The sequence below is a fragment of the Alligator mississippiensis genome, chromosome 14 (assembly GCF_030867095.1).
Source record: "Alligator mississippiensis isolate rAllMis1 chromosome 14, rAllMis1, whole genome shotgun sequence".
NCBI classification, from domain to species: Eukaryota; Metazoa; Chordata; order Crocodylia; family Alligatoridae; genus Alligator; species Alligator mississippiensis.
This window is the reverse complement of record NC_081837.1, coordinates 44011002-44029891: the sequence shown is the minus strand read 5'-3', so window position 1 is coordinate 44029891 and position 18890 is coordinate 44011002. Positions and strand designations below refer to the sequence as shown.

Below are 18890 nucleotides of genomic sequence, written 5' to 3'. Positions count from 1 at the left end.
CTCCAAAGGGATCGGACACATCCTTGGAGCAAAGGGGCATCCGTCACTACAGCGCTTTCGAATCAGACCCGAAATGCTGGAGGCTGCAGGGGACAGAGGGACACCCAGCCCCCTCACTGTCCCCGCTGCAGGTGTGACACAGGTGTGCACTGCACTGCAGCCCCCTTGCATGTCACCAATAAGGACGATGATGATGAGACTCATCAGACTGGCTCATCAGACCACGCACACGGAGCTGGTCCAGAACCAGAAGCGGCATCTCCAGCACCCAGCCCCCGGGAGGTGGGGATGCGGGGACGGGGAGCAGCAGCTGCAAGGGGGGACCCAGCCCGGCTCTCGGGGGGCACCAGGTGCAGGCGAAGCAACAGCCGGTGCCTCCGGGGGGGGGGCTGCGCTGAAACAGGATCCCCGGAGCCCCGGGCCGGGCTCGCAGGTGCGGGGCGGAGCGGGGAGGGGACGCGCGGGGCCCGCCCCCGGGGCAGCCGGGCTCTGCGGGCGGCGGCGGCGGAGCGGGAGCCGGGAGCATGGAGGAGGGCATGGACCAGTACCTGCGGCGGCTCAAGCAGGAGCTGGTAAGGGTTGCAAGGCGGGCATGCACCGGGGCTGCGCCCTGCCCTGCCCTGCCCCGCAGCCGGAATGCGGTCCCCGGGAGGGCCGGGCGGGCGGCGCCGTGCCCATGCACGCACCGCTTGCACGGCTCGGTGCGGGGAGCGGCGCGGCGCGGCGCGGCGGGGCAGGGTCCCGGGCGCGCTCGTGCAGCCCCGCGCGTGTGCGCCAAGGGACCGGGCAAGTAGCAACGATGGGCATCAAAAGAAAGCGGGGTGAGAAGGGACCTCCACAGCGGATCTGCCCAAACTGAGGGCAGATTTTGCTGTCCTTCCCTTGAGCGCCGCTCGGCTCTGAATAGCCAGTGTGTTTCAGCGGGGTCGGGAGGAGCAGCAGCCCTGGAAACACTCAGACGTATCACTGCTGATATCGTAGCCGTCTCTGGGAAAGCTTTCTGCTTGGACTTCGACACTTGGGCGTCTGCACTTGTGAACATTGCGGGTCTGCCTCCACTGGCACAGCGACTAGGAGGAGACCCTGACCGGTTCACTTGCATTGCATTCAGGTCCCTTCCGACCCTAACGTCTATGAATCTATTGCGTAAAATAGGACAGGCAACCGAGACAGATGTAGCTGTCACAGCCGCCAGGTATTACTGGGGACGCAGGTGCGGTGTGAACGATGTTACGAACAATATGTATTTTCAATCCTCTATTCCGAAAATTAAGCTTGTAAAAAAAAAAGTCAGAGCAGCGTTTATTTAGGAGCCTAAATGTGGCCTCTGTATTTGAAAATGCCTTATTTTTTAACATGGCAGTGGCCTTTTAGGAGATGGACACGCAGGGTTCTGGGGTAGGACGCTTCTAGCTAAGGTAGGACGAGTATATTTGCAAGTGATTTGCATTTGACAGAAGCCAAAAATTATCTGCTTGAGGACCTCAAGATCTTCCTAAACATTGCCATTGTTAGGGGATGCTGCTTTTTGACAGAACGTAGGGCCAGGTTTATAAATAGTTGGTCATAGAAAGCAGATCTTGCAGAGAGAGACCTGTGCACATGCTTAGCTTTGCACCCTGTGAGCAGTGACCTCAGACTTCAGTATGACTACCCACAGGGCAGAGAATTAAATACAAGCTTAAATCTGTGCAGGATTACAGCTTAAAATAGTCCCTCCCTCATTCCCCTGGTTTTTCATTACACTAAAGTGCACATTTATTTCTGTAGCAAAGTCCACGCTATCAGAGTACAGTCTGAACATGCACGCTCCTCTGAGCAAAACAGTGCCACAAAGCATCAGGTGCTGGTGGTCACTGCTGTAGGCAGTATGGCAAACCTTCTGCAATTATTAATTTCGTGAGCTGCCTAACTGAGCTGCAAATTACATTCAGGAGGGCAGGAGAACTGTATTAATTAAAGTAATCATAAATTACATTCCCTACAATAAAATACTTTAAAAATCAATACCTTCCAGATAGCCTGGGATTAAAATAGATGAACTTTCCCTTAAAAGCAGGCAAGCAATTTAGTAGACAGCTGGGAGCGTCTGTGCTTAATGGTGGGTGGGAATTGAATCTCCTGACCCTGCCTTCTCCACCACTTTCTTCATTACCAGGCAGGTCATGACTCCAGATATTAATGCACCAGAACCAAACACCATGTGGGGGGCGGGATGGAAAAAAAAATTGGTCCCTTTGTATTGCCAAATAAGGACAATGAACACCCTATGTGCAGTTAAGGAGGTGTCCAATTTTATGGCACGAGTTTGAATTTAATAACACGCTGATTTGCATTATACACAACAGGCAGTCAAACCCCGTGGGGAGGGAAGGAATAAATGTATGCAGTCAGGAGGCACCGTAAAGACGGCCCATCGAAAGAACCAGTCTTTTTGTGGCTGGTCAGTGTAACTGGAGGAAAGTTAAAGAGTCAGATTTGCAGAAGCCCAGTTTGGGAGCGGGAGAAAAGGGAGAAACTTGGCCGAGCTCCCAGTTCACAGAGGGAAGGGTAACTGCAAATGTAATCCTATCCCAGTGCCAGCGTGGGATTCGTGGAGTCCATTTCTTCTCCCCCCCCCCCCACCCTTTTTGCCTGTTGAAAAGCTACGTCAGAGTGCAAATCCTTGGCGCTTGGCTTGGGCTGCAGGTGTTGCAGGCACTTGCCCTGCCAGCCCATCTATCGTAGCACAAGCTGTCACTGAGCCGAGCAGGGCAGCCGTCTCACACAGAGCTCAGGTCTGGACATGCTTTAACCCGTTTTCACATTGCCCTCCAAGAAAGCCAGTTCAGCACTCGCATGCGGTCACGTCCCAGTTCACCGGGTGAGAAGCCCTTCATATCCCAGTTGCTTGTTTTCCATCAGAGCTGATGGTCGTCAGCAGCTCTGACGCCCCTCTGCACTGGAATTCAGTCTGGTCATTTGACTCTTCGGCGCACAGTGTTTTCAAGGCAGGATCGTCTCAGCTGACTTTCATTCTTCATAAGAGCAAGCGATGTGGTACAGACATAGGACTCTAGAGTTTGGATTGCACGGACTGAGCGCTGGACCAGAGCTGGTCCTATCTCGGTCACTCTCTAGGCCTGTGTTAGGAACTCATGGGTGCTGTACCATGCTGCACGGCCCCTCGAGGGAGGCTGTCAAAGCACACGGCAAAGTCTTTGGTGCCACTGCAAGCAACAGCAAAACTCCTGTGACAGCGTTGGAACAAGAGTCTGACCACGATCCCAAGTACCTGCCTTTGCGAGACACGCAAGCATCCTCTCCATTGAGCAGGAAAATCAACTTGAGCATAGGAAAGCAATCTGGTTTGCACGGGGCCACACAGTCAAGCACGGACTGGAGCAGAGGAGCCCCCATTTCTAGCTCCCCTGCTCAGAGCACCAAACAGCAGCATAATAATTTAGAGCATATGATTTCTCAGCAGTTTTGGACTGTAAGCTCCCGGGGACAAGGGATGTTTTCTTGTGACACTGTCATATAAAACGGGATGCAGGCAGGAGGCTCGGACACTGCAGCGAGACACAAAAGCAAACGGGCTGTGGTTCAGCTGAAGTGACTTTACCACTAGGCTGCATTTGGGTTTTATGGAAGCACAGTTCAGGTTAAAGTCTACCCCAAACTTCCTGCCTCCTATTTGGCTAGCTGTCAGTAGCATCTCGAGCTGAATAGTAAAACCAAACACAAAACCTGTTGAGCTAATTTCCTGCTCATAAAGTCAGCTGGGATATTGAAAACCCTGGGAAAAAAATGCTATTCATGCTATGTGAAAAAAAAGAGAGAGAGAGCAAACAAATGAGGATCAGGAAGCCAAACATGGTATCTTTCCAATTTCCTGCCCATAAATTCAAGGGCAATGCTAGGGAACTGCAGCAGGACAAGGGAAATGCAGGGCTCTGGAGGAATATTTATGGCATGGCCTTGCAAGTGACTTAGCTAAGTGCAGCTTGCACAAATATTTATGCCTGAAGGTCTTGCTGTGGCATGAATGGGAAAATGCTGCCAGCCTCCACTTCAGCCCGGTTTCAAACAAGCAAGCGAAATATTGTCTTCAGGCTCTGAAGTCAGTGCATTCACCTGCCTGTAAGACCTGGTCAGAGGGAGCTGGAAGCCCTTGTGCAATCTGAGAGATGCTGTGCAAAGTCGGGACCTTTATCCCATGAAAAGGGGTTGCCTGTCATGACTCTTCATTCTGCAAAACCCCAAAGAAAGCCCATTCCACTGGACCCACTGGGAGTCATAGATCTTGCTTAGCTAGGTCCGACCCAAGTCTAGCAGCTCGCCCTGTGTGGGAGTGGGGTTATGGAAATGCTTTCTTAATACTGGGTTTGATTTGCCCTTCTTGATGACTGGGGAGGTCCTTGGCACTTGGGCAAAATGAAGGAAAAATGTTCCCAAATCAGCAGCACCCTTTGCATGAAGAAAGTGCAGGACAGTGAGTGGGCCCGATTCTCCTCTTAACAAAATGCCAATGAAGAGTAGTTTACCTGAAGTCCATCGTTACCCCGGTGTACCTGGGACCAGACATGGGGTTGTAATGCGGATTAAAAACTAGCAGCAGTCTAAACCTTGTTTGCGGCATTGTGATTCTTCTTAGGGAACCCAGCATCTCTTGCAGCGTTTTGTTCAAGATACAGTGTTTGACAACATCATCTGCTTTTAAACAAGAAAATATTGCTTAGAATTGAAACCTCCTTTACTCCATTTATACAGCGTCCAGGTCTGGTGCTTGGGGCAGCCTCTGTTTTAACAGCTCGCGTTACGGCCGACAGTCTAGCGCGCCTTACTATGAACATCTCAGGAATCGAGCCCTTGTTGCGAGTGACAGAATACAGACGCTTTATTTTTACACCCTCTTTCTTGCTGAGTCCTGTTCTGGTAACTGGGGGTTGTACTGGCAAAATGTCCCAATACTGTTTTCCTGAAAAGGGAGAGGCTGTCTGGGTGAGCTGCCAGTGAAGTTTTGGGTGAGGTCGGTTAGCCCCTATGACAATCCCATGGGGTTGTTACCTGTCTGCGTCTGCAGACTTCACAGGTAGAGAAGTTTGTGGTCAATCCAGAACAGAAATGTAAAGATCCGGGAGTGGGATTCCCCAAGGGCCTGTCGTCATCAGAGAGCAAGCACTGTGCTCTTTCAGTTATCGCTGTTTGTTATAAACTGTGCTCGGCCCCGTGCAGCATAGTACAACGCACAAGTTAGGATGGCAGAGAAGGAAACAGCAGGACAGGCAGAGGGGGCCAGGTCTGGCTCTGTTTAGGTGCAGAAAGGATGGTTCAGGTGTTAGCTTGGGATTTGGGTGACCCATGCTCTACCACTGACTCCTTTTGTGGCCTTGGGCAAGTCACCCGGCTTCTCTGTGCCTCGGTTCCCCACCTGTACAAGGCAACATTTCCCTGCTCGCTAGAGTAGGGGCAACACACGGACAACTGTGCTCGGAGGCTGGGGAATTTCTGGGCATCGAAACCCTGCAGGCTGGTGGGGCGGGAGGAAGGGAGCTGTCTGATGGGCACCCCCTGAAAAGACTTCCCCCTCTTTTTCAACCGACCCTTTATCTGGAGGCAGCTCTCTTTGCCCACACTCTGCTGACCATGCTTCCTTACACATCGCCTGTGTCCCAGCACCCCTCGACTCCCCGCTGAGGACCTGCCTGCCTGCCAGGCCAGACGACTTGGCAGAGGAAAACAGAAATAGGCACTGACAAGCAAGCAAATGAGAAGCGTTGAGTCACTTGGAAAAGCGCATCTCGAAAGACTATATCTGCCCACAACACGTCTTCATATCCCCAGGTTGTCTCAGGAGCAGCAACGGACTGAGGCAGGGGAGAGACCTGCTGGTTGGAACAGGAGAGAACGAAGAATGGTTGAGATTCAGGAAGAAAGCCGAACCTCTTAAGTCCTGGAAAGATCATTTGCAGATTAGCAGCATAGTGTCAGCCTTAAAATACCTTTGACTCCTGGCTTTGGAAGGTAAAAGCCTTGGTGGATTGGCCCGGGCTGAGGTGAGATTAGACCTTCTGGCTGACTTTGCGGCCCGGGAGAAGCTCTGTGCCACGTGGAGCTTCCCTGGCGGGCATCAAAACCGGCCCAGCTGGCTGCGTATCCCCGCACGCAGGAGCACCCCGGGACAGAGGAGGGCACAGCTGGCCTGTATTGCACCCTGGCAGCAGCTCCCCTGGCCACTGCGATGCTTCAGATGGCATGATGTTGCGTCTGCAACCCCCCAGGACCAAAGCACAGCAACACCACCCTGAGCTGGGTTTGCACCTCCACGTCCCCCATTTCACTGTGCCCGAGGGTGAACTGGCCCCACGAAGACCGGATTGTCCATTTCCACTCCCACCTGCGTAATCTGGGGGTATCGAGAAACCTCCGTTCAGCTTTATGCTGACTTGTTGATTTCCTGCCTCTTTTTTCTCTTAAAGAAGCAATTAAGGGCTTTGGTCGCTGGTTTAGCTCCTGAGAAGCCCCTCCGGGACTGCGGCTTGTTTGTTCGGCTCTGATCCCTCTGAGAGGCATTGGAGACCCCACAACCTCTGGCAGAGCGAGCAGTTTGGGGAAGGCAGGAGAGCGTTTTGGACTCACCCCAGGGCAGCTGCATAAACTCAGGGCCCAAGAACAGGGCTGCCAGGTGCCGGGAAGGCAGAATATTGGATCAGATCCTGGCTCCCTTGACAGTGATCTGCAAAGGAAAAAAAAATTTGGGCTCGTGCCCTTGCTCGCTCCTTTGTAACGAAGAATGTCCCGGAAGCGGCAAGTTCTTTCAATCAGTGTATGGGTGTTGATTGACTTTTACAGTTTAATTTTGTGTTTGCGACGCAGAGTCGGGTTTTGTTTGCTCTGAAAGATACCGCAGCTAAGTGCATGGAGGATGGGCAAAATGATGCCGTCCCACGGGTCAGGGGAGCAAACGTGAGCCACCGAGAAAGGCAAGTGAGAGTGAATTGGTTTGAAACTGCTTGGTTACGTTAACCACCATGTCATGTCTAATCTTGTTCTTCCAGCCAAACTCAGGGAAGAGGAGGCCTGAAATTTCAAACATTTCCATGATAAAACCAAGCAGTAATGAAAGGAGCCCCCTTTACCAGAAAAGTCCGAGTAAGGCATAACCTCAGCACGAAAATCCCTCTCGAGTGACCACTGAATTCAGCTCCCACAAAGAGCGAGGTTCTCAATCCAGGGGCAAACACAGAGACCAAAGGAGCAGCTCCAGTCTAAAAAAAAGGGCCCCTATTATATCATCCTTTTTAAATACCGACTGTTGTTTGTTGCTGGCTCTGTTGCCTCTCGGCATTATTATTAAGAGCTGCTATTGCAGCCTGCTCCTTCCTGTTCCCTTAGCAATGACTTCCTCTCACAGCACTTCTTTTCCCTAAGAGCTGGACATCTGTCTTCCTCCTCATTAGGACAAACACTCTCAAAGCCCTTCTTTATGATTCTCTCCAGTCAGCTGGAAGCTATGATGTGTTATCTATTCATTTTTTTTTTCCAATCAGCACCAAAATATTGCTGTCGTCCAGGGCAGTCTAGAGATGGGCTGGGAATAAGAACAACGTTGGCTGGAGGAGAGTGGTTAGAGCAGAATTCCTGAGCTCAGGCCTCAATAGGAAATGTGAGTTTGCGAGTTGTTTTGAAAGATTTTTTAACATGGGAAATGACAGCTGAAGTCTTCCTTCATTCTGCATCTCTCAGGCAGTTGGCTTTGCGCTAGATCAGAGACAAGGGGACATTGAAACGGGCATAGACCCACTAGTGTGCCCAGATCTGGCCACGCGCTGCCGTGCCAAAGGGCTGAATTGCCGCACAGTCCATGGGCGCCAGGACATGTGCATACTAATGCCTTGCATTTACATAGCATTGCTTAGACCAAAATGCTTTAGAAACGGATCTGGTTGCACAGGCTGCTACCTAGCACTGAAATGCAGCTGCCCCTGGGGTGGAACGCAACAACTGGTAAAAGTATGCAGCCATTCGGAAATGCAAGGGCCTGGGAAATGCAGCCTATGGACATAGGAGGAAGCTTGGCTCTTGGGTCTGATGGGTAGAATAGGAAGGAAAATAAACTTGGCCTTGCCTTACAACCTGCAAAGACCCCTAGCACTGGAGCCTGTGGGGCTTCACATACATGTAGGTTTTACCACTAATGCCCTTCTTGACTGGGGAAAAATACCAGGACCCAGATTCACAGCTTGCTTGCTTCGGTGTAGGGAGTCCCCTGAGACCTAAAAGAGCCTGGGACTGTTCCCCCACTGGTCTGATCCAGTTTGCTATTTATAAGACAAAGGTTTGGGTGCTGTTCTGTCTGCATATCTGCACCCCCAGCTTCCCCTCGTGAGCCCCCACGCAGAGATGGGGGTCTCTGAAGTGCTGCGCGAGATGCAGAGGAGAGTTTGTCATTTGGAATAGGAGGTGGGGATGTGGTCCTGACTGTACTAATTCACACCAGAAAAGTTCTGGAAATGCTGCTGCCTGCAGCAGGCTGAGGCGGTGGGTGGGACCTGAGGGCCACTTTATTTATAATATACTTTATATAACGGCAGCTTGCTGCTTTATGTAACTCTCCAAAAAAGCAAAGCAGTCCCTGCTTGCCATCTCTTATTTATGGGCACAGCAGCTATATTTGCTACTACAGGCACATTTGTGGCAGCAGTAAAATGTGTGACTGTCATTGGGAACGAGGTCCATCAGCTTGGCAAGTGCATTCCCACGAGATATTGCTAGACACTGTCAAGGCTGGGGCAGCCTCAGGGGCTTAAGGTAGTGGCAAACACTAAAAAAACCCTCTCCTGGAAGGGAGGGTTGTAAAGGCTGCACATTCAGTTAGTTGCTGGGGGCTGAGAGGTCTGCAGTGGGTGCCACTCCTTCGCTGTGCTGGCATCAAGCTTTTTCGGCTCTCCCAAGTGAAAATGCCTTTGGGATCCGGCTGGTCCTACGCAGGGGCTGAATTATGGGGGAGTCTGCAAAATACAAATGGGCTGCCTATCACGATGCCCTGATAGAATTGCAGACAAGATTATGAGTTTCAAATCTTACAGGGGGACTTTCATCTCTTATTGGGGGGGCTTGGCTCCCCTGAGCTTCCCCATAATTCGAACCCTGTTCCTAAGTGCATGCAACATGGCTGCCATTACTGTGTACCTGAGCACCCCCAGGTGACTACTGCATGTACCACCGCACCACGGAAAGGTACAGAGGCACAGCCACGTGACTTCCCAGGATGGCTCCAGATACCTGTGGCAGAGCTGGGAACTTGAGCTTCCTTTTCCGTCTTTCCTTGCCACGGGTCAGTGACAGCCGCTCACTTCCAGAGAAGCTGGGATGGGAACAGAAGGGGTTGCCTCAAGCCAGGATTTCGGGGCGCTGGCACAGCTGCATGAGAAGAGAGGGCAAAGGGTGAGGGGCACCATCTGTCATGCTTGAGTTGCATGGGTGCCGGATGGGAATGGCAGGGACTGCTGTGTGGTAGGCAGGGCAGAGGACCACACGCAGGGCCTTCCCACGCCACAGACGCTCACATGGCCGCACGTGCCGACTTCCCACAGCACAGAAAGCAAAAGGGAAGCCTGGGGAAATTCCTACGGAAACGGTGTCTGCTCTTCCCAGCTGGAATGAAATATTTGGTGGAGGAAGGGTGCAGGGAGATCTATAAAAGGCATCATTTGCAAAGCCTTCCCCATCTCTGTCACTTGGCCTGCAGCCGGGCAGATCTAATCACCTCTCTCACCGGCACGTGGACACCGGTCTGATCTGGGACATTCTTGGCCAATTACCTGGAAGGTGGAGAGTCCCCCTGGGCATTGCACCTCCGTGTCCAGCCCTTGAGAAGGCTGCTGTTCAATTAGGCTTGGAGGCATGCTTTATCTGTGGTTTCCTGCTAGAGGGTGGAGGTGTATCAAAGTGCCTTGCTCCTGGGAAGTGACGCAGTGAACATCACAGATCTCCTCCCAGCAGCTTCCATGGAAAGGGGCCAGTTTCATGTCAGCGTTGTTTGGTCCAGTGTGTGCGTGCCCGGTTGTGCAGGCTGTCTGCTTTGGCTGGCCACGTCCTGGCTCTGAAGTGTATGGACCTGATGTGTAGCTAAGGCCCATCGTTTCTAAAGCAGCCATGCAGAGCTCCTGTTTAGCTCGACGGGGGGCTCAGCATCTCTTTCATAGATTTCATAGACATTAGGGCTGGAAGGGACCTCGGAAGATCATCGAGTCCAGCCCCCCGCCCAAAGGGCAGGACGTCAGCTGGGGTCATAGGATCCCAGCAAGATAAGCATCCAGTTTGCTCTTGAAGGTGTTCAATGAAGGCGCTTGAACAACCTCCGGTGGCAGGCTGTTCCAGACCTCGGGGGCTCGGACAGTAAAGAAATTCTTCCTTATGTCCAGCCTGAAACGATCTTGTAGTAGTTTATGACCGTTCGACCTAGTCGTCATCCCTTGGGGCGCTCTGGTGAACAAAAGTTCCCCCAGATACTGGTGGTCACCCCTGATAAACTTGTAGGTGGCCATCAGATCACCCCTGAGCCTGCGCTTTTCCAGGCTAAAGAGCCCCAGGGCTCTCAGCCTGTCGTCGTAGGGTCTGCTTCCCTGACCCCTGATCATGCGCGTGGCTCTTCTCTGGACTCTCTCAAGCTTCTCCACATCCTTTTTGAATTGTGGAGCCCAAAACTGGACGCAGTACTCCAGCTGCAGCCTCACTAAGGCCGAGTACAGGGGGAGAATGACGTCCCGGGATTTGCTTGAGAAGCATCTGTGGACGCAAGTCAGCGTTTTGGTCGCTTTACTAGCCGCAGCATCGCATTGCAGGCTCATGTTCATCTTGTGGTCAATGATGACCCCCAAGTCTCTTTCTTCCGTAGTGCTAGCCAACATAGCACTGCCGAGCCTATAAGGATGCTGCGGGTTTTTTTTCCCAAGGTGGGAAGGCCTGAGCACAAAGGCCTGAGCATACTCAAATGAGGCACTCAAAACCGGCCGCTGCCTCACCACTGGTAATACAAATGCCCTCCCCACGCTGCAACAGCTGGCAGAAGGCTCCAGCAGCTCCTCCCAACTGCTGTCAGCAGGGAGAGGAGACCATCAAGAGCAATTTCTAGCCAGAGACCTGCAGCTTTTTAGCCCATGCTGTGTTTTCAGTCCTGCAGACACCTCTGTAGCACAGCTGGATACCAGGCAGATGCAGCAAGAGGCTGGGGATTGACAGCGTGCGAGCGCACACAGGGCACGAGGCCCCTGATGCCCTCCGACAGGCAGGTTATATAACATCACTTGCGTCACTCCAGCCAACGCGGCCACCGCTGCTCTGACAGCATCGCCCTACAGCTCTCGGGGGCTCTGTGCCACATTCATGCTCAGTTGGAGGTTGCGTTTTAGCTCACTGCACATATTCCTTCCGCGTGAAGAGTGGGATCGTGGAAAGCAGAGGGCCAGGCAGGCTCCTAGCATCATCCTCTAGCCTTGCATGGCCGTGGTGCGGCAGACCCGGCCAGACTTCCCTCGTAGCTCGCGGGGCCGCTCCCGCATTACTTCCCCAAGTAGACTGTCTCATCTGATCTCACATCACCAGTGGCACGGTGCTTTCCTCTCCTCTCTTTGACAGATTATTTCATTGCTTCGTAGATCTCAGCATTACGGACTTTCCTCTAACATCTACAGATTCAGGGTTCGGGAGAAGTAGTGTGTCCTGGCCATCTGGGCTAAAAGTGCAATGTAAGAGCTTAGCCTCTCTCAACAGGGTGATTGTCTGATGCAACTTGCCGTTTTCAGTTCATGGAAATACACTTAACGAACAAGGAGTAATTAATGCAGTCTGGGGGAAATCCTGCCCCTGGGGAAGTTAGAGGGTAAACTCCTGTCCACTTCCAGAGGGCCACCCTTTTATTCACTGTCTCCTTCAATAAGCTACAGAGACATCAAGGCCAAGGAGGCAGATTTTCTCAATATAGTATATTATAGTAACCCAATGTTTTAGCAGGGGAGGCAAAGGAACAGTCTCAGGTCCCTATAGGAATCAGTCTTCCCCAGGATTTGTGCACCGCGGCTAGTCTCTGGCGTGTTTATTCTCACAGCGCCGCGAGCAGCAGGGAAGAGAGCTGCCGCATTGCACAGAGCGGGAGGGACCGGAGACAGAGCAAAGCCCTCCGTGCCTCCAGCAATCTGCAACTGGAGATCCCTTCAGGGGCCTGTGGCTGGGCAGGGATTTGCCCCCCAGTTTTCCCCTGCCCTACACAAGTGCCCTAATGGCTGGAAAGCCTTCAGTTCAGAGACAGTCCCATGCTTGCCTGCCACAGAGGGAACTAATGCTGTGTTACCTGGCTGTAAATCATCCACCTGGAGTCAGTGGCCCTTTGCCCCTTTACACCAGTCAAGGACTTCCCCCATGACGTTTGGGAACCATTGTGCTTCTCCAGGGAGAACCGGCCCAAAAGTTTGGAAATTTCCATTGCAGGATTTCCACAAGCAGAAATTTGGAAGCGGGGTTTTGTTCTTCCTGTTGCATCCTGAAAACATTTTGCTCCGGTTCAAGCGGCCCAAACTCCAGGGCGCGCATGGGCTGAGGGTGGAGTTCCCTTGGCTGATTTGCATTCACGTGAAAGAGCTTCAGGCTTCCCGGGTTGAATTTAGGCTCCTGGGGAATCTCTCACCCCTAGAGAGGGAAGAAAGAGGAGGGGTTCTCCATGGGGGAAACCAACACAGCGATGATAAATGCTGCCTCTGAAATATTAATGCTTAATAGGGCCTGTCAGATGAGGCGTGCATGGTAATGATACCACCCATCATGAGAGAGTTAATTGAATCAATGAAGTGAACAGCCCAGCCGTCCGGCATATGCCGACTTTCTGATCAGCCTAACCATTACTAAAGGACCCTTGTCACTCATCACTGCTTGATTACACTGCTCTGCCTGCGAGGGGATTTGATGTGAAGTGTCCAATGAGGGTCCAGGCTGGCTCTAAATCCAGCTTTGCAAAGCCCCAGATAAAAAAGACTTCCATTAACAAGGCGAGAAAGGTTAGGACAAGCAGCATTACAGCAAATCTGGAGAGGTAAGGTGATAGTTTTGTCTGGGGCTTATGGAACATATGGTCCCGGCTTTTGTACTGGTAACACAAGAGCTCTTTTCTTGTAGCAGGGCAGGCATGACTTGTGCATATGTGGGCTGGAGCTTGATGTGGCTGATACTTGGAAACTCAGGCAGTTCGGGAGACTTGCGAATGTGATTGGGGGTTGAATGCGCATCTCCTCCGTGTCTGCACAGCCCTGGCAGGTGGAATATGCTGCTTCTCTCGGGCTCCCGAAATAGATGTAGGCTGTCTGCTCGTGCTCAGGGTCTGATTGTTGAAACCGAGAGGGAGATATCTGTCTGCAAAGCGTGTTTAGAGGATTTCTGCTTTTTTGTCGTGTGATTGTTACAGAGCAGCAGCTGTCTCAGTAGCCTTTCTTACCCACTGCAATTCCCGTCTTACAATCAAGCAGCAAACTGCAAGTAACTGAACTAATGATGGGGCGAAAGAAAGAAAGACAAAAGCTTGGTAATGCGGAACCAGCCATGGGTATAGGTGTGCGAGTGGCAACAGCACGCTGAGAGAGCTCTTGTGCTGCAAGGAGCCTTTTAAACAGCATGTTTATGAACATTTGGGCTCTAGCGTTTCCGAGATATTTATAATCTCTTGTGCCAACCTCTCTCCATCAATATGACGCATCTTTACCTCGAGCCCAGCAAACCCCTTCCAAAAAAAAAAGTGGCGGCAGCTGTTGTAAAGTACAGCCCATTTGTTTTATGATGCCGCTTTGGGAATATGATCCAGATCCCACATAAGAGAGGAGGGAAGCAGCAGAGTGAAAGGAGAGAGAAGGGAGTTCACAGGCTTTGGAACATAGCTAGCATAGTTTAAAGTTGACATGGAAAGTTAAAACCTTTCGGGCAAAGTGGACGGATGAAACACAAGCGCTAATGATAGGAAGCCAAAATGTTGTTTTTCTAGCAAATAATTGATTGCTCTTGTTTTCACCCACAGATCATTATTCTATGCAAGTTTCCAGGATTTTATTCCATCCCGGTGTGTATGTTTCTTAACCTGTAGTTCAGGCATTATAATATTAAAGCATCGAGACCCGTTACAGTGTAATGCCACGCCATATTTTAAATCTTGAAATCCGATTTTACCCCGTTAGGCACAGAAGGCAGGTGCTTAGTCAAAGGCACGGGCCATTTGTTGTGCACAGCACTTCTGGGCTCAAACCGTTGCACAGCAAGAAAGCTCTGAAAGCAGCAGACTCCATCTAAAAACGGAGGCAGGCAGAGCTGTGCTCGGCTCCAGGCACTGAGGTTTTGCCAAGCCGCTATGTGAGACTCAGATAAACAGATATTTCCATTGTCAAACTGCAGAACTGAATACCTCTGTCAGCCCTTTGCATGTTCAAGCATTGAGCTCTGGAAAATAACTTCTTTTTGGTTTCTTCGGAAACTAAAGCATTTGTGTTGCGCGCCGCTCTGGGACAGATACGACGCATTTAAACCTGCGTCATTTGATAGTATCCAAACAGCTGCTTTCGTGCGCTTGCCTAGCTTCCACAATACAAAGGGGATTTACCTCTTGCATTACCTCTTGCTTTAACAGCCAGCAATCAGTTCCCTTCCCGTAGCAGAAATACAAACCCTACCCGTTTTCTCTTGGCTTTGCCAAGCACTAATTCAGTGTCCTGTTGTCCTCCCCAGTTATCCATGAAGGAGGTTGGAGACGGGCTGCATGAACAGATGAACTGCATGATGGGTGCCCTGCAAGAGTTGAAACTCCTCCAGGTCCAGACAGCTTTGGAGCAGTTGGAGATTTCAGGGAGTCGCAACCCGGTCTCCGGCGCTGGGCAGCAGCACCAGTGCTGTCGAAATGGCAGAGAGGGGCCCAAAGCCAGGCTGGAAACCAGCAGGCAGAACGAGAGGGTGGGCAAGAGATCGGTGGAGGAGCGCAGCTCCCTGGCTATGGCCAACCCCACCCAGACGCACCCATCTGCCAGCCTGTTTGGCCCCGTTACTTTGCCAGACAGCGGCCACCACAGACACGTGGCTTCCTCCTTCAGGAATATCTATAGCGAAGACTATTATCATGTTAACAGACCTTCCTCGACCCTGACCGCAGCAGAGTATTGCCCGCCAAGGACATTTGAGTCGGCCAGTTTGGGCTCGACCGGAAGCCAGCTTTGCAGAGACACGCGCGGCCTCCCCCAGAGCCCGCCTGGCAGTCGAGCCGGCTGCAGGGAGTGCCAGCTGTCGGACGATGCCAACGACTGGACTTCCTCCCTGATGTCTCAGAGCAGAAACCGGCAGCCTCTGGTCTTAGGGGATAACATCTTTGCAGATTTGGTTGGGAACTGGTTGGATCTGCCAGAGCTGGATAAAAAGGGCGAGAAGAGCGAGCCCTCCCTCTCGCCCAGTAAGTCTCAGGAGTTCTGCAGGAAGTTCTCCCTCACCACCAACATTTTCAAGAAGTTTCTGAGAAGCGTCCGGCCGGATAGGGACAGGCTCCTCAAGGAAAAACCAGGCTGGCTGCCCGCGGGAGGCAGGGAGACGGAGCTCTCCAAGAGACCCAAAAAGGCCAGCAAACAGAAAGGGACGTTTTACTTTCCCCTCCATGGGAACATGCAGAACAATCACAGCAAAGCGGAGAGGTGCCCCAAGATGGAAACAAGCGGTGACAAATCCAAGCACTGTGCCAAGAAGGTGCACGACACCATCGACTACACCCAGTCAGGCTTCGATATTAATACGGCTGTTTGGGTCTGAGCTCCCCTGCTCAGCCGTCGTGTTTGAAACCAGAGATGAGCTGGAGGGCACACACGGCCGCACGCGAGACCCCTCCACACCTCTGCCACGCCACGTGCCGGGGGAAACGGAGGGCATGCAGTGCAGTGCACTTCAGGCCCACGTAAGGACAGCTTCACGGCAGCCGCTGGGGAAGGAAGCCGGAGCAGCAGCTGAATCAGGATGTGTGCCGAAGCTTGCCAGAGCCGGCGAGAGTAACGTGAATCCTTGACCGCTGGCAGTGCCACGGAGACCCAATTCCCTTCCCAGTTTGCAACTCTCACTGGTTATGGCAGCTTCCATGTGGTTCATCTCTGGTTAAAATAGATGCACTACATAAAACGCGGTGTGTGTGCGTGCGTGTGCACTATATATATATATATATATATATATATCTATTTTTAAAAAAAAATCTACTCTTCCTCGTGTGCACTTAATACTGGGTTACAAACCAAGCAACTCAAAAGTTGATCTCAAAGCACTTAATATTTAAATGAAAAGAGTTAGGTATGACTTGACGAGAGGCACTGAACCGTTGTTAAAGCCGGGTGTGGATGCCTGAGCATCACACCACATTTCAGCTATTCTCTTTTTTCAAAGGTGTCTCCAGTATAGTCACCATGTCTGTGCTTACCAGTGTCAGTTTAACCTGTAGCGAGTAACCAGATCCATGCTTGGAAATTTGTGATGTCCAGAAATCCTTCGCCCATTTTGCTTAACCCTTCATGGCCTTAACCTCAGATGCCGCGCTGAGACTTTATGTCGGGTTGTTGGGATTTTTTAAGTGTTGTTGTGTACAGATTTAGCCTTGAGAGAACAGAGTTCTTCAGTGTTCAGCTCTCCAAGAGCTCCTAATAAAGAGATGTCAAAGTCTTCCAAAGCGCTGTCGACTTGATCTGTATGATGTGCGATACGGCCTCTCTCAGCCCTGTATGTAGAGCAAAAGCTTTGGTCAGCTGTATGAGGCTGAAGAGCAGCCAAAGCTAAATAGCTGCCCTAAGAATGGAAACTATAAATCCTATAAGCCAGAAGGGACTGAGGCTCCCACATCTGTGGGTCAAAACAGCTGGAGTCTGATGGCCTTCAAGGCACATGGCAAACCTGCTCTTTTGTTCTTAGCAATTGAAACGTTTGGTCAGAGACAGTTCACGAGGAAGCAGCCTTGGGGTCTTCACTTTTTTGGGTCACTGGCAAAGGCTGTGCCCTGGCACGAGCTGCCTGGTTAGGACCAAGGTGCCTGGAGTGTAGAGTCAGGTGCCATCTAGAAACCCAAATGCAGAAGTGCCCTAAAACCAAGCTGTACGTTCAGCACTAGAAGCCTCCTCCTGCCCCAGGCAGCCGGCCACGTCGCACGGCTGTCCCAGCGGGGCCTGGCACCATTAATATAGAGCGAGACGTCTCTCCACACAGCGAGCCCTGCTTCCCACCCCTGGCTCCGCTACGAACTGCGGGATGCTCAGGATCTGCTGCCCTTTGTTGCTTAGGATCTCCAGGCGCAGGCGCAGGGGAGTGAACTGGGCGTGTAATTAATTTATTGATCATGGAGCCGGAAGGGGGAGATGTCCACCCTCAGTAACTGCACCCACCTTTTCAGTCCCTCCAGCCATGTGCAGCTCCTTGGACTGGCACGGGGCTGCATTGCTCCCCTGTTTCGCAAGGGGGATGTGCGAGCGCTCATGGCGCTTTCCTACACGCACGTCTCTTCCTTTTTGGCTCCCTAAGGTGAAGAAACCAGTGGGCCAGACATGGAGGAAGGGAGAGGGGGAGGTGTATACACACACACATATTTAATATACATATATTAATTTAATAGGGTTAAAATATATAATATACATATTTTAATTTCATGGGGGGAATATAGATATGAAATTAAACAAAACCAGCGCTGCTTTTGCCCAAAGAAGGCACGCGGCACGGGTCAGCGTGTGGAATTTGCTCTGGGCACTCTTTCAGGAACCACAGTCACAAGCAGGCATTCATTTCCCTCCCTCCCAGGGTTGGGGCTCGCTAGTTTTCTCCCCCTCTCCTCTGTCTGAAGGTCGAGAGGCTGGTTTTCCTCCCGTTTCTCATGAATGTCAGTCCTGTTTGTTCAGCGTGTGCGCTGCCCACACGCCTTCCCCGACCGGGAGGGAGCAGCCCTCCTAAATAAAGTCATTGTGAACCATAGCGGAGAACAAGCGTCCCGTCCCAGGGCCATCCTGCTCACCCCGCGCTGGTGCGCAGGCAGCCTCAGCCTCCACCTTTGCTAGCTCGCATGTGCGCGACCCCTTCCTCCACTGACTCACAACGGAGCTGAGCCCAAGCTCGCAGCGGTTCAACACAGCCCAAGGCTGTTATAGTTATACTTCCAGAGCCAGCATTTCCAAGGTAGCTTTACCGCTGGCACGGCAGCCACAGGTGTCGCGGCTAATGGATGAGGAGCCGAATGTGCTGATGCTGCTCGGCTGGAGAGCGGGATCAGGTTAATGGCTCACGCCCAGGTCTCGCGTGTGGCAGTGCTGAACATTAATCACAGCGCCACGGACCCAGCAGCTGCCGGGTCCTGCCCCCTCCCTTGTCCCTGCCCCAACCTTCGTTTTTTGCTGCTTTCTTACTGCTGGGTTGGCATGGGTGGTACACCCGGAGAGGGTCACGGTGCTGCATAGCAAGCAATGAGACCTGGCACCTCGCTGCAAAGCCCTGGACCTCCAGAGGATCATTAATGTGTTTGTTGATGAGCAGATGCCATGTCCGGCCTCGGTACAGCACAGTGTCTTCCTCGAATGACCTGCCAGGCTGGGATTTTAGAGCCCCTTTCAACTCAGCCAGCTTGGTTTTGTTTCTGAGCAGGGCCCTGAGGGGGAATCGTCTGCTCTCACTGCCTGGGGATTTAGCACATGCAACACCTGAAGGGAACCCCCTCCCCAGGCCAGGCAAAAGCAGAGCAATGCGTCTCCGGAGCCGACAGCCACGATCAGACCTGGGGGAGATGGGAACCCGGTCCCTGTCCAAAGGGGTAGGTCCAGCAAGCAGGTGGACATATAAGCAGCACTCAGTCAGGTCCAAAGCACAGGTCTCGCTGGGGTGTT

At 52.1% G+C, this 18890-nt stretch overlaps 1 protein-coding gene across 4 annotated transcripts; it reads left to right on the top strand.

Annotated features, from left to right (window-relative positions):
• Window positions 1–469: 469 nt before the first annotated feature.
• On the top strand, window positions 470–16702 carry INKA2 (inka box actin regulator 2). Of its 4 annotated transcripts, none has more exons than XM_006268074.4 (2): window positions 470–572; window positions 14743–16702. In XM_006268074.4, exons 1-2 carry the CDS (start codon window positions 525–527, stop codon window positions 15802–15804), a joined length of 1110 nt encoding a protein of 369 aa, XP_006268136.1. In that variant the 5' UTR covers window positions 470–524; the 3' UTR covers window positions 15805–16702. The 4 variants fall into 4 exon arrangements, with proteins under 4 accessions (XP_006268136.1, XP_019352513.1, XP_019352512.1 ...); XM_019496968.2 differs by lacking the exon at window positions 470–572 and adding an exon at window positions 816–7648; XM_019496967.2 differs by lacking the exon at window positions 470–572 and adding an exon at window positions 10975–13069.
• Window positions 16703–18890: the final 2188 nt, after the last annotated feature.

Excerpts from the sequence above, each read along its gene's own strand:
- INKA2 (XM_006268074.4), top strand. The coding sequence starts at position 525 with ATGGAGGAGGGCATGGACCAGTACCTGCGGCGGCTCAAGCAGGAGCTG. Across the intron at positions 573-14,742 it reads GGCGGCTCAAGCAGGAGCTG|TTATCCATGAAGGAGGTTGG; the intron begins GTAAGGGTTGCA and ends TGTCCTCCCCAG.